At 35.4% G+C, this 14,465-nt stretch overlaps 2 protein-coding genes across 3 annotated transcripts in view; one reads left to right on the top strand and one right to left on the bottom strand.

Annotated features, from left to right (window-relative positions):
• The window catches only part of adgrg3 (adhesion G protein-coupled receptor G3), a 35,297-nt gene extending 34,751 nt beyond the window's left edge, over window positions 1-546 (top strand). Inside the window, exon 12 of the mRNA XM_056462322.1 lies at window positions 127-546. Coding sequence (XP_056318297.1) covers window positions 127-263 — 137 coding nt within the window. The 3' untranslated portion in view covers window positions 264-546. The remainder of the gene's footprint in view (window positions 1-126) is intronic.
• A 5,093-nt stretch (window positions 547-5,639) lies between these two features.
• sinhcafl (SIN3-HDAC complex associated factor, like) lies at window positions 5,640-12,772 on the bottom strand. 2 transcript variants are annotated; one of them, XM_056462975.1, is made up of 6 exons: window positions 12,718-12,772; window positions 11,275-11,413; window positions 9,374-9,473; window positions 9,207-9,285; window positions 7,445-7,595; window positions 5,640-7,331 (listed from the first exon to the last, which is right to left on the bottom strand). In XM_056462975.1, the coding sequence occupies exons 2-6, from the start codon at window positions 11,400-11,402 to the stop codon at window positions 7,175-7,177; spliced, it is 615 nt and encodes a 204-aa protein (XP_056318950.1). In that variant the 5' UTR covers window positions 11,403-11,413; window positions 12,718-12,772; the 3' UTR covers window positions 5,640-7,174. The 2 variants fall into 2 exon arrangements, with proteins under 2 accessions (XP_056318950.1, XP_056318949.1); XM_056462974.1 differs by having other exon boundaries at window positions 9,171-9,285.
• Between the last annotated feature and the right edge of the window lie 1,693 nt (window positions 12,773-14,465).

Raw genomic sequence — 14,465 nt, forward strand, 5'->3', positions numbered from 1 at the left:
TTCCAAATAAAATAATCAAATGTGTTTGTTTTACAATGAAGTTATAATGTGAGCTTTTTAAAAACTATACAATTGGTATTAACTCAAAATGTGTACAATTTCATCACTGTTCATTTCACCCTATAGGTGTCTATATTTTCCTGTGGATATTGACTCTCACGTGTAAAGCACGGAAGGAGAAACAAACCTCATCCAAAGGCACCATCCAGGTCAGCTACCTGAGTAATGAGGAATATGTGACTTCCAAAACAAACAACAGCTGATTACACCGTAGAGTTTCTGACTCTTCGGTAGCATTATTATTACTTTATAGTATTATTATTAATGGTTTTTGACACATTTGGACTTTTGGGGGTCCACGAGTCCCAGGGGCCTGCAAGGGAGCGTCATGTAAGCCTACTTTTGTGGAGGAAAATATTTATTTTTAGTCGATCTGTTTTTCAATGATGTTTAATTCAGGAATAGTTTGTATTAAAGCAAAAATATTTTATAAATCTAAAATGGTTTTAACACTGGATAGGAGAAACCCTGTTGACTTTTTTATCCTTTCGCATTATGTATTGTACAATGACAATAATAAAATATATATTTTTATTTAAGCAATATTGTACTTTTTTCCAGATGTGCACAGAAAACGTGTATTTACGCACACAAAGATTTGATGTAGAAAATGAGTTCACAGAGAAATTGTTAGTAAATGTCATGTTTATGAATGAATCTGAGTCTGTTATACACTAACTGGACACTTTATTAGGTACACCTTACTAGTACTTGGTTGGACTCCCTTTTCTGAACTGCCTTAATCCTTCGCGGCACAGATTCAACAGGGTACTTCTAATATTCCCCAGAGATTTTGGTCCATATTGACATGATAGCATCACGCAGTTGCTGCAGATTTGTCGGCTGCACATCCATGATGTGAATCTCCCGTTCCACCACATCCCAAAAGTGCTCTATTGGATTGAGATCTGGTGACTGTGGATGCCATTTGAGTCGGTGAACTCATTGTCATTTTCAAGAAACCAGTCTGAGATGATTCACACTTTATGACATGGAGCGTTATCCTGCTGAAAGTAGCCATCAGAAGATGCGTACACTGTGGTCAAAAAGGGATGGACATGGTCAACAACAATACTCAGGTAGGCTGTGGTGTTGACATGATGGTCAATTGGTCCTAATGGATGGATCCATGCTTTCATGTTGTTGACGCCAAATTCAGATCCTACCATCCGAATGTCGCAACAGAAATCGAGACCCATCAGACCAGGAAACGTTTTTCCAATTTTCTACTGTCCAATTTTGGTGAGCCTGTGTGAATTGTAGCCTCAGTTTCCTGTTCTTAGCTGATAGGAGTGGCACCTGTTGTGGTCTTCTGCTGCTGTAGCCCATCCGCCTCAAGGTTGGACGTGTTGTTGTGTTCAGAGATGCTCTTCTGAATACCTCAACTGTAACAAGTGCTTATTTGAGTTACTGTTGCCTTTCTATCAGCTGGAACCAGTCTGGCCATTCTCCTCTGACCTCAGGCATCAACAAGGCATTTGCATCCACAGAACTGCCACTCACTGGATATTTTCCCTTTTTCGGGTTGTGTGTGAAAATCCCAGTAGATCAGCAGTTTCTGAAATACTCAGACCAGCCCGTCTGGCACCAATAACCATGCCATGTTCAAAGTCACTTAAATCACCTTACTTCCTCATTCTGACAATTTGAACTGCAGCAGATCATCTTGACCATGGCTGTTTCTCAATTCGTTTCTCAATTCCGTTCTCTGCGCTCTTGTGGAGACCGGTCTTGCCAGGTGTCCTTGAAAGAATGAACTCAGGAGACCACGAGAACAGAGAACACGTCCTGTGAGAAATTAAATGCTGCGTTCTACCTGATGGTCACATGACCTTCACGCATTTTTTTAATAGAAATTAAAACATTAAAGCATTCAACGATTTATTGTTTTCCCCTTTTCAAAATATATACTCTGCATAAAAACATTATTATTATACATTGAACAATATAAACAAAACAGATTTTAATACAATTTTCAGCAAACAAACATCCTTAATGTGTAATTCCCTTATTAAGATGTCCATGGTCATGCTACTTTCATTGAGTTTCATTTAGGGAAACTCCTGAGGTAAATAAGTTCTATCTCTAAACTTTAATAATAAATCTAAATAAAATTTTGCGCTTCTCACCTCCAGTCGCTATGACTTCTGGGATTTCTAGAGGGAGATCAGTGTTCAAGTCTGCATCGGTGCATCCTCCATATCAAGATCACATCCGGGAAGTTTCACACGTCCTCTGTTTTTGCGGTCTTGAACTTTGGCAGCTGATGATGACGTTACACGAAAACATGAGGACGCAAGACCACTGAAGAAAGCATATTGAGAAACAGCCCATGTCAACAGGCCTAAATGCATTGAGTTGCTGCTATGTGATTGGCTGATTAGAAATTTGCGTTAACGAGCATTTGGACAGGTGTACCTAATAAAGTCCATATAAGCTACATAACAAATCTTGAAGTATAATTGAATTTAGTGTAATTGTATAATTCACTGATAATTACTGATAGAAAAAATAGTATTGACGTTTAGGGAACTTGGGAGAACAAGGCGATGAATAGGCCTATGTCTGATAAAATTTCAATGAATGCGCAAATTAGCAGTTGTCTTGGGGAGAAGTAATATATTAAAATATTCATTCAGTCATTTTCTTTTCGGCTTAGACCAGGGATGGGCAAACTCGATCCTGGAGGGCCGGTGTCCCTGCATAGTTTTGCACCAACCCTAATCAAACACACCTGCTTGTAGCTTTCTAGTGATCTTGAAGACACTAATTAGGGTGTTCAGGTGTGTTTGATTAGTGTTGGAGCAAAACTCTGCAGGGACACCGGCCCTCGAGGATGGAGTTTGCCCATGCCTGGCTTAGACCCTATATTAATCTGGGGCCGTCACAGCGGAATGAACCACCAACTTATCCAGCATATGTTTTATGCAGTGGAAGCCCTTCCAGCTGCAACCCATCACTTTAAAACACCATACACTCTCATTCACACTCATACACTACGGACAATTTAGCTTACCCAATTCACCTATAACGCATGTCTTTGGACTTGTGTGGGAAGCCAGAGCACCCGGAGGAAACCCACGCAAATATAGGGAGAACATCCAAACTTCATACAGAAATGCCAACTGACTCAGCCGAGACACGAACCAGCAATCGTCTTGCTAACCATTGAGCCACCGTGTCACCCTATTCATTTATTTACTTTGTGGAAACTAATAATACATTTCTTTTCAGACCTCTTTTATTAGCTGAAAGGCATTTGTTTGAAATAGAAATAATTTTGTTAAATTACAAATGGCTTTAAAAGGATAGTTCACCTAAAAATTAAGTTCTGTCATCATTTACTCTGCCTCCACTTTTTCCCTGTTTCTTTAAAGATGAATCTTGCAAACCAGTATTGACTTCCATGTTGTTTTTTCTTACTATGATGTCAACACTTGAGTTTCCAACATTTGTGTTTAGTAGAAAATAAAATATAATAAAAAATTGCCTGCTTTGGAACTGCCAGAATTAATAGTAAGAAAAAAACATTTAAAAATACAGATGAACTATCCCTTTATTTTATAAAAGTAGTTTTATCAATTAACAAACAAAATCTTGCTGTAACAATCACAAGACATAAACAACGTGGTGTAAAATATGCTGGTTTATCATCAAGATTTGACGTCACGATAAGGAAAACCTCGTGGTAGGCCATCTGAAAAATCAAAACACCATGTGTCATGGGTCAGTATTTTTGGGAACTGAGAGTTAAATATACCGCTCAGAAAAATAAAGGGAACATTTTAACACAACTTCAAATGTTCTTTTGAGCAGTATATGATCAGAAAATAAATACATAAGCTTTCTATTGATTTTATGGTTTTGTATGGCAATATTTGACTGAGATGTTATTTGTAAATCTTGAGGGTTCAAAAAAAAGTTAGAATATTGAGAAAATATACTTAAAAGTTGTCCAAATTAAGTTCTTAGCAACGAATATTACTAATAAAAGTAATAAAGTTTTGATGTATATATGCTGGAAACCCTACTGTGAAAAAAAAAAGCTTAAACCTGACAAAGCTGGTTAGCTGGTTTTAACTGGTCGGCCAGTCTGGTTTTAGAGGGGTTTTGGCCTTTTCTAGGCTGGTTTCCGGACATTTCCATGAAAATTTTTTATTATTATTATTATTATTATACAGTTTCTTAATGGTAACATGTCTTTACACAAGGTGCAAATTATACATTGGCGATCAGGGGTAAGTTTTCAGTGAATCAAATTTATCTATTTATTTAAATGACATCAAATTTATTAATAAGACGTATTTTAGTTTACATTGTTTTGAGGGATATTTAATATTCTGACATACAGTAACTTCTGATTATTTCAGAGGTTGCTGTAGCTCAAACTATGCGTCCAATTTTACTTTAGGCTACTTTTAGGCTATATGTAAATATAAACCCCTATTTGACAAGAAAAATGTCTCGTGACCACTTAAGATATCCATCACTGCACTAGATCTGCTGGATTAAACTGTTGAATGATTCTTGCAGACTGATTGACACGATTATGAATGCACCGCTATAATGGCAGGAAACATTATAGGGGTGGCCATATGTATATTTGTATTATCTATTATTTTAATTATTAATATTATTATTTAAGATACAGATCAGGGAAAACTACTCACTATTAAAGGGCTGACCCGGCGTACACCTTGTTTTGTCGTCCCTCAGGGGAAATAAGTGTTAATTAGGGGGGGGTCAATCCCTCAAACCCTCTGTAATTCGCAGATTTGTTTTGATTAACCGATGTTGAATTTCCTATGATGTGCTTTCTGACGCCATCTAGCGTCCACAAAGTATAATTCATAATGTATATTTGTATTATCTATCATTTTATTAATTAATATTATTAAGATACAAATCAGGCAAAGCTATTTCTCACTATTAAAGGGCTGACCCCCATACATCTTGTTTTGACGTCCTTCAGGGGGGATGAAGCATTAATTAGGGGGGTCAATCCCTCTCAAACCCCCCTGTAATTTGCACCCTACTATACACGTTTTGATTAACTGCTGGCGCCATCTAGCGTCCACAAACTATAATTCATAATGTATATTTGTATTATCTATCATTTTAACCATTAATATTATGAAGATACAAATCAGGCAAAGCTATTTCTCACTATTTAAGGGCTGACCCCCATACATCTTGTTTTGACGTCCTTCAGGGGGGATGAAGCATTAATTAGGGGGGTCAATCCCTCTCAAACCCCCCTGTAATTTGTACCCTACTATACATGTTTTGATTAACTGCTGGCGCCGTCTAGCGTCCACAAAATTATAGTTCATAATGTATATTTGTATTATCTATTATTTTAATATTATTATTTAAGAAACAGATCAGGGAAAACTATTTCTCACTATTTAAGGATCGAGAATTAGTTAGGGGGGTCAATCCCTCCAACCCCCCTGTAATTTGCACCCTGCTAGTATGTTATGATGTGCCTTCTGAACGTTTAGCGCCATCTAGCGTCCACAAATTTACAGTTTAATATTAGAGAAGACCAAAAAAAAAAAAAGACAAGACAATTCTTTTAAAAAATTTTATGAAAATACCAACGTGAGGAAAATTGCGATACAAAATTTGATCAATGGTAATATTACAAAAAAAAGAAACGTATAAAAAAAAGAAAGTGCACAAAAACTTCTTTACAGCATTAATAGTACAGACAGCTTTGAATAAATAGCATAAGTTAAAAATGACAAATTACCGCAATGAAATGACCAGCTAAATCTCTGGTAAGGCACACCGACTGAGCATGTGCCGTTATTAATAGTTAAAAAACATTTTCCCTGAAATTTTTTCGACATCTTCTATTTGCCCTCATGCATTTTAACAACAAGAGCGTTGAGTCGACAGTAAAGCGGACTCAAAGTATTGCTGGTGAATAAAAACAAACATTCATTCAAATAATACACTGAAATACAAACAAAAAAATGTTAACCTTCTAATCCAATTAAAACTCCAGTCCTGCCAAACACCATTATTTGTTTTCGCTTCTTCAAACAAAAGGCTATTTTGTCATATAAAACATATCAATCCAAAGACAAAAGAACACATAAAAGGTTGCAGTCAATACATCAAGGCTGAAAGACTGTACAAATTCATCTTGGATTATACCTTTAGTGTACAATATTAAAACACAAAAATAAAAATGTGGTAAAAAAAAAACACAGTGTAAAGCCTGGTCGGAAATTCAGTATTGGCTGTTATTACGCGATATTATAACACTCATTCAACAACAAAGTAAAACACAAACACCACCAACAGTCAGAAAACTGATCATGCCAACAAATACATTATGCATGCTTTCATAAGCCATTGTGTATAATGATAACCGTTTAAATACTCTGAGATAATGTAGCTTTGTTATTTTAAAGATTTACAGACCCGTAACCGTTTCTTTTAAACATTGACAAACATCTTTTATGCCAAACCAGAAAAAGAGATTTCGTAAGCATGTGTCCATATTACGGACCCAAAGCTGAGGTGAATTCACATTGTGAATATTGTGCCCAAGTCAAAGAATTCATATCAGTAAATGTATGTGTGAGGTGATGATGATGATGATGATAGACAACAGTTCAATCAGACTGCAAAACGGAGTAAAATATTGTATTTGTTTTAAAAGTACACCCATCTCATTAATGCCTTGGCTATGTTAGATACAGCACTTTTTTTTTTACACATCATTCATCTGTAACCCGTGAAACTAAATGCCAAATAGAAGTCTTTTGGTGCACTGGTATGGAAAATAAGATTATATTTACAGAAACACTGGTAACTCCAAAAACAAATGAAAAAAATACATATTTTACAGTAATGACAAAAAAGGATTACATTTAATTGTCCTAACTGAGACCTATAAATATGTCCTAATGCCCAAATTATTCTCCTTTTTTCCATTATATAAAAAAAGATACAAAAATTGTACAAAAATTCATAAAAAAATACAAAAGCAAGGTGGGGAGGGGGGAGCTGAACTCATACACAAGTCATCTAACATAGGGGAGATATCGGAGTCTACCACTGGAGACAAAAAAAGCTATGAGGGCCTCAACGAGACGGATCACCAGGCCTCCTTCAGGTCTTCTGGAAGCGTCTGAGAGACTGAGGAGGTTGGCAGAGCGGGACGCTTTTTGTTACAGCAGGGCTTGAAGAGACGTGGATCGATGATCACCTCACCGAAACGGCCCTTGTAGACGATCCCACAGCACACCTTTTGCCTGGAAAGCAAGGACTGGGTTATTCATTAGCTCAACTGGTAGCAGGTCTCCCGATATGAATTAGTAAACAGAGGAAAGGAAGAAGAAAGAGAGAGAGAAAAAAAATACCATACCTCTTCCAGTAGGACAGGTCGAGGAAAGAGAAGCCAGATGGGGTTGGACGTCTCTGTTTGGTCTCAATGTCGGAGCCGTCATCAGATTGATTACTGTGACTGGGAGACTGAGAGGGAGACATACTGGATGTGGTGCTGTGGGCATCGGAATCTGGAAACATACCACAGGAAACATTTTAATATGGTATACGAAGGTTGCTCTTAAATGGGGCTTTTTAAGACAAACACAAACTGTTTATTTATACTAATGCTGTCACACGGTTTATATTTACAAAAGGTATTTGTGCATACTGTGTAAATAAATGTGCATGACTATATAGTGACTATAAATACAAATTTTAATATAATCAAATATATCTGTTGTTTTTATGCGAGCATATTTATACATATCTACATAAATATAAACAGTACACATGTAAATATTTTGTAAATACAAACTTATTTTGGACGCAATTACTCATGATTTATTGTTTGACAGCACTTAAATAATTATTAATAATAATAATAAATAAATAAAAGTATAATATACACACATTTAAAATAAGAATAATTAGCATTTGATGATGAACTAATTGTGTCATTTTAAATCTTTATATTTTGATGCAGTCCTTCATAACTCAATAAATATGGGGTCATTTATTACATAAGATATACCCTAATATGCTCTGTTGTGGTTCCAAATCATCCATGTTATCAACAATTTAACCATTATTAATACTAATAAATTATCAATATATAATATTTAAAATCAAGAATTTCAATTTCACCAAATGCAACAAGTTTGTAGGCACCATAAAAACAACGTAAAGTAATTGTCACTATTCATTGTTCACTTTCTTTAGGAATTGTTGCACTTTAATAAAGCGAATTAAAATCAAAGACTTTTAGACGAAGCTAAAAAAAAAAAAACATTACGATTTATTCAGAACAATCTGCTTTATGATTAAGACTTTAACCCTCAGTTTCACAGACATTCTAATAAAATTGCAAGACTTGTATTTTAATCTTAAAATACATCAGTGCCATTTATTTGTCTCAAGACGCACACGAATCGTGTGTTTATCTTAGCCAATTTAATAAAAGATGCTTAAATACTTGCTTACGTCTTGACTTGAATTAAAATATAGAGAATTTCACTGTAATATCTGCTTGTAAGCATCGTCTGTGAAACCAGGCATAAAACTTTTACTTTTAATTTAATATAACTAAAGACTATTTATACAACCTTAATAGCCTGAAATACTCAAGTAAAAAAATAAAAAGGCCAAAATGCGTAACTTTTCGATTTTAGAATTATTAATTTCTACAATCTCATTTGTACATTTTTGCATGATCTGCTCATCCCCAATGAGGACTAGGTTTATTAGAGGGGTTCGGGGACATTCCTGCTTTAAAAGAAATAAATAAAAATGTGTTCATACCAATGAAATTATATGAATTCAAACAAATTAGCAACTTTTTCTGACAATATATAAAATAGTACCGTTTCATCATGAGATCGGGTTGAAAATATCAATTATCCGCCTTTATACAATGTAAATCATAGAGAAACGCATGATTCAAACACATAAAAAAGATGAACGTTTAAATATAACTCTCAAAGAACAGATAATATGGAAACATACAAATGAGATTAAATTCCACAGAATTTAAATATAGTTAGGCGATTAAGCCATGAGATTAAGTGCTCAAAAAAAAAATTCAACAGAAAAACTGTGGGACTCACTTTGTCTTTTGAATTTATGAAGCTTTTTCAGCTTACTTTTCTTCTTTCCATCAATGTTTTTCACTTTCTTGGGTTTGGTCAGCTTGAAGCCAGGTCCTGCTCTTGCGTCTACCACCTTGATGGAGGGAAAAATATTTTGGTAAATAACCAATACGTCTAGAATACAAGAGATGATTCCAGTGGAAAGAAGAAAAGTCACTTACATGGTTCCAGTTCTTCTTTGATCCATGCGGTAACTTCTTCCAGCGTTTTACCAAGAGCACACAAGCATTGCAGATGTCTCCGACACGATCCTCTGCCAGACTGACGGCAAAATAAATCAAAGACTCTTAATTAATATCCCAAGAACAGAAGAGAATTGTTCCAGTCATGCAATAAGAATATCGCCATCCAAAAACAAGTCATTTTCAATACTATCGATCAACAAAGTCAGAATCATTAATCCTACTCAATTATTCGCCCCCCTCCGCCCTGTATATTTTTCCACCAATTCCTGTTTAACGAAATGATTTCTCCAACACATTTCTAAGCATAATAGTTTTAATAACTCATTTCTAATAACTGATTTATTTTATGTTTGCCATGATGACATTACTATACATGTATAATACAATAATATTTTACTGGATATTTTTTCAAGATACTAGTATACTAGTATACTTAAAGTGAAATTTAAAAGCTTAACTAGGTTAATTAGGCAAATCAATTAAATTCAAACTTTTGTCTATCCCACAGGTGTTAGACAATAGTCTTTAGACATAGGCTCACACACAATAACAAAACAAATACACTTACACAATTATTTTAAAACCCTATTTAAAAAAAAAAGAATGGCAGTGGGAATAAATATCTTATACTTAGCCTTTTTTGCTGAAGGAACTTTATACCAACCACCAGACACAAGTAACAGTGTAAAGGATGGGAAGAGTCTTCCACAATAGTGGAGGTTTTTCGTCGTTGCTGCTATGAATAGATCTGTGAGAGGTGTTTGTCTATCACTTTACTAACCTTAAAAGTTTATTTTGCTTTTAACAGAGAGGGAGTTAAACCAGGCTACAACGTAAAAGATTGAGATGATTTATATAGGGCTGGGTGATTTTGCCTAAAATCTAAATCTTGATTAATTGAACATTTTAAACTTAATTCTGATTATTGAACGATTATTTAATTTATTTTACTTTTTTTGTCCTCATAGTTCACTGACAAGTTTTATAAGCCATCTAAAGGCATCTCTGGCGCAGCTTCATCGTCAGAGAAGTTCAAAGTAAGGATCAAGAATGAGTCCATCATCCTACACTCAAAAAACATTTTTTTTGCTTGTTCAAACGAAATTAATACGAGCTGAAACCACACAATTCTTGATATTTTTCATTGGGACAAATACATTTTATGTGCAACCCACATAGATTTTGTTAAAAGTGTTAAGATAACTTAATCGATTTGTTTTGGGTCAACATGAATGAATTGTGGAACCCTGCAATATTCACAGTGTACTTGACCAGAGATCAGATGTGGCGGCAGAAGTAGAAATCAGCCACAGATTTTAACAGAGCGGGGTCACGTGACAAGGAAAGTAATTGAAAAAATTGTCCTGGAAAAATTAGATTGATTAAAAGGTTTTGAATGTCGATTTCGATTACTTTGATTAATCGCCAAGCCCTAGATTTATATACGACAATCAAAATGTCCTCCTCAATATCAAAACTTATTGTAATAATCATTGTAACAGTGGTTTGTTCTGTAGACAATCGAAAAGAAACTGCTTAAGAGGGCTAATAATTTTTTTTATTATTTAAAACTGCTTTTATTCTAGCCAAAATAAAATCAATAAGACTTCTCCAAAAGAAATAATATTACAGGAAATACTGTGAAAAATTCCTTGCGTTGTTAAACATCATTTGAAAAAGAAAAATATGAATTATAATTATGCTTATAATTTCGACTTCATCTGTTTATTAAACGCTTATCCACAATTATATTTGATATATTTAAACATCATTCTCGGTTTCTCTAATTAGAACTGCTTCCAGATGACGAAAGACATTCCACCGGCATTCCTTTAGGAATGTTTGAGATACGTGCAGCGTCAAGGGAAGACACTTACCCGAAGCAGAGTCTGAAGTTCTCCTCATATCTGCTGCTGTCAGTGAACCGAGAACTGGACGACTTGGTTTTGCAGATACAGCAGCCGTCGTTGCTGCGGTAAATCTTGGATTTGTGAAATCCGAACATCTTTAGGGGCTCTGGAAGTGAATGGAGAGCGGCGTTAACAACAAAGGTCTCCTGCTCGGTTTGCGCGGGGGAGCTGAAGGGGGGCGGTCACGGGAATTCATCTTTAGCTCTTGATAATTTCGCCTCATTCATTAATGTCTACTATAAGTAACTCACAAAATAAAAATAAATAAATAAATAAATAAATGCAGAATCACAGACGCGCGTCTGGGAGAAACGCGTGTTTGCTTTGACTGTCGCGTCTGCCCCGGTGACCTACATTTGATGTTTGACAAAAGCCTTTCGCTGTAGCCAGCTTTCATTAAAATTAATGCATAATCGAATATAATAGACAAACATGTGCGTATTTTAATTGGTTAATTTAAAATATAACACGAATAGTAAATTATTTTGTGGCACAAACTTGAACGGGAATACTCTAAGAATCAGGTCCAAACTTAAGAGAAACTCTTTTTTTCTGTCCTTTTAGGATCTGATTGAACCCTTTAAATGATTTCCATTCTGTTGCATTCGCTCCCAAGTAACGTTTTGGGAAGTCGCTCTTTGGGAATGTTGACATGGGTGATGCTGCTGACATAGCAGACGCTGTTGTAAAATCGAAAGTGGAATTAAATGGGCGCCTTTTTCGCGTTTTAGTCACCGAGAGACCAAAAGAAAGCACAAAACACCAAAAAAATGTAGCTAATAATGCTTCAAATGTATCCTCACACACGGTGCGTATGCATAATACTGCGCGTCATACATCAATACAAACGCTCAGCCGCCACATCAAACATTACACGAGCCAATCTCCGACTCATTCACAAAACACTTAACACATATTAAAATAATAAGTGACAGAAAAGCGTTTTATATGACATATAATTCATTCTGAATCGCATTTCCATTCGTTCGCGTGTGTTATATTTACATTTACTGAATCGACAAGATACGCGGGGATCTGTCGCAAATTAACATTCACACGCGTACTTAATTTAAACACTACCGAAGCTGTTTTTAAACAACGCACGAGTTATATTTTAGTTAAAATGTTGTTTGAGTAGTCGCGACTCGTTTCTGTGAACTTTCGCATGGAGAGGGAGAGAGCGCCAAAACGAACGTCCCATTAACAATAACAGCTAGCCCGTTAGCACGCGACCATGCCACGCTCCACATCCACGCGCGCCAAGCCCCATTGTTGATGCAAAAAACCCAGCTCCAAGCCCGCTAACATCACACACAAAACACGCTACACACCCCGAAGCTGACAGTGCGCACAAATAGGACAAAATGCAGCATTCGTGCTGTTAGTTCGCAACAATAACAAAGGACTTACCGTCAGAAACTTTGAATTCCGTCCGTTTTAGTCGTCTCTACTGCGCATGCCCTTACTACGGCCACAAGCACATACACAGATGAATGGTGGAGGCGGGGCTTCGGTACAAACATTGAGTAAAGGGGTTTGCCGGAGGAAGGCCATATAAGGAGTGTAGACGCCAAGTTTAAATATTAATTCAGCCAATCACTGCGCTTCACACTCTTGCCATTTAAGAATGTTGCATCCGGGGAAGTACAGACCGGGGCAGGCGCGTAGCGCACGTATTGTTCTTGTTGTGACTTGAATGTGTGTGAATGGACTCGTATTACCATAATAATGGCGCTCGAATGCACGAAATATGGGACTTTTTGTGTTACATTCGCGTGTATTGTATGATATTGGATTACCCAAACGGCTAAGAAGAGATATAATGTTATCGGTAATGTGGTAAACGCAGTTTGCACTGTAAATCCTGCACACAGCTGTTTTAAAGCTTTTTTAATATAGCTGTTTGCTGTATGAACGTTATCAGTCAGTACCCTCGAATATTTATCTAATAACATGACTATTAACTATTACAAAAATTATATTAAAACTATTAATCGATAAAATCATTAATCTTTATAGATTTAGAAAAGAAATAGTTTTATATTTAAATGTAAGTTTGTAACCATAATTGTGAACTTTAAATAATATTTAAAAAATAAAGTATGAAATAATTAAAAAAGTATACATTATTTTTAAAATGAATGAAACAGTTCTCTCATTGTGTGTAACAATGTGTAATTTTAAAGCGATTTTACCCTAAAATGTCAAATAAAAATAAGATATCAAATTATTTTACATTTAATAATTATTTTTTTTAATTAATGAAAATATTCTCACATTAAAACTAGGAATATTCATGTTATAAAATATTTATTAATAATAATGTTTATATAAGGTAAAATTAGATTACATTTTACTGATATTTATAAAATATTCCAAGTTGCCTATCAATTAACATATTTCTTTAAAAATTAATGCCTACAAAATTATAATAAACAGCAGAATATTACTTAACCTCAACCTAAGACATGTAAATATACAATTCTAAATATTAAAATAAATGTAACGGATCGTAACGCAGCAGAATATTGTTAAAACATTACAATTTTGTTAACTAGTTATGATTACTTAATTAATTATTAATGAGCAATACATTAAAGCCGCAGTCACACTGGACTTTTATCTTCACAGACTTCATGCGCACACGAATACGTCAGACCGCAAACGCAAGCTCGTGTGACAAGTTTTGCAGTTTGCTGCGTTTCAAAGTTCAAGCTTGGTGAACTCTGACCTGCGAAATTGCATCACGTTGATGCGTAAGACCAATCGAAGATCAAAATATGACCTCTCTGAACAGAAATTTAAAATATGGATCAATCGCTCGCTTAAATGTCTAATTATCTTGTTTAATCCCGCCCCTTTTCACCGTACTACACAATTTCCAATACAATCTCATGGCAATTCTTAACTTTTTGATTTAGTGGCTAATTAGTATGAATTCGTACAATCTAATTCGTACAATTTAGTACGATTTGCCCATCACCCAATGACGGTTGGGGTTAGGGGTGGGGTTAGGAGCCACGCCTCCTTTTTAAAATCGTACATTTTCGTACGACTGAACTCGTACAAATTCGTTTGAATTAGCCAATAAACTGACAAAGCGTAAAATACTTACGTTTCCTCGTGAGATCAGGCTGGAATTTCGCATGCTCAAACTC

Source organism: Danio aesculapii, chromosome 7 (assembly GCF_903798145.1).
Source record: "Danio aesculapii chromosome 7, fDanAes4.1, whole genome shotgun sequence".
Classification (NCBI taxonomy): Eukaryota; Metazoa; Chordata; class Actinopteri; order Cypriniformes; family Danionidae; genus Danio; species Danio aesculapii.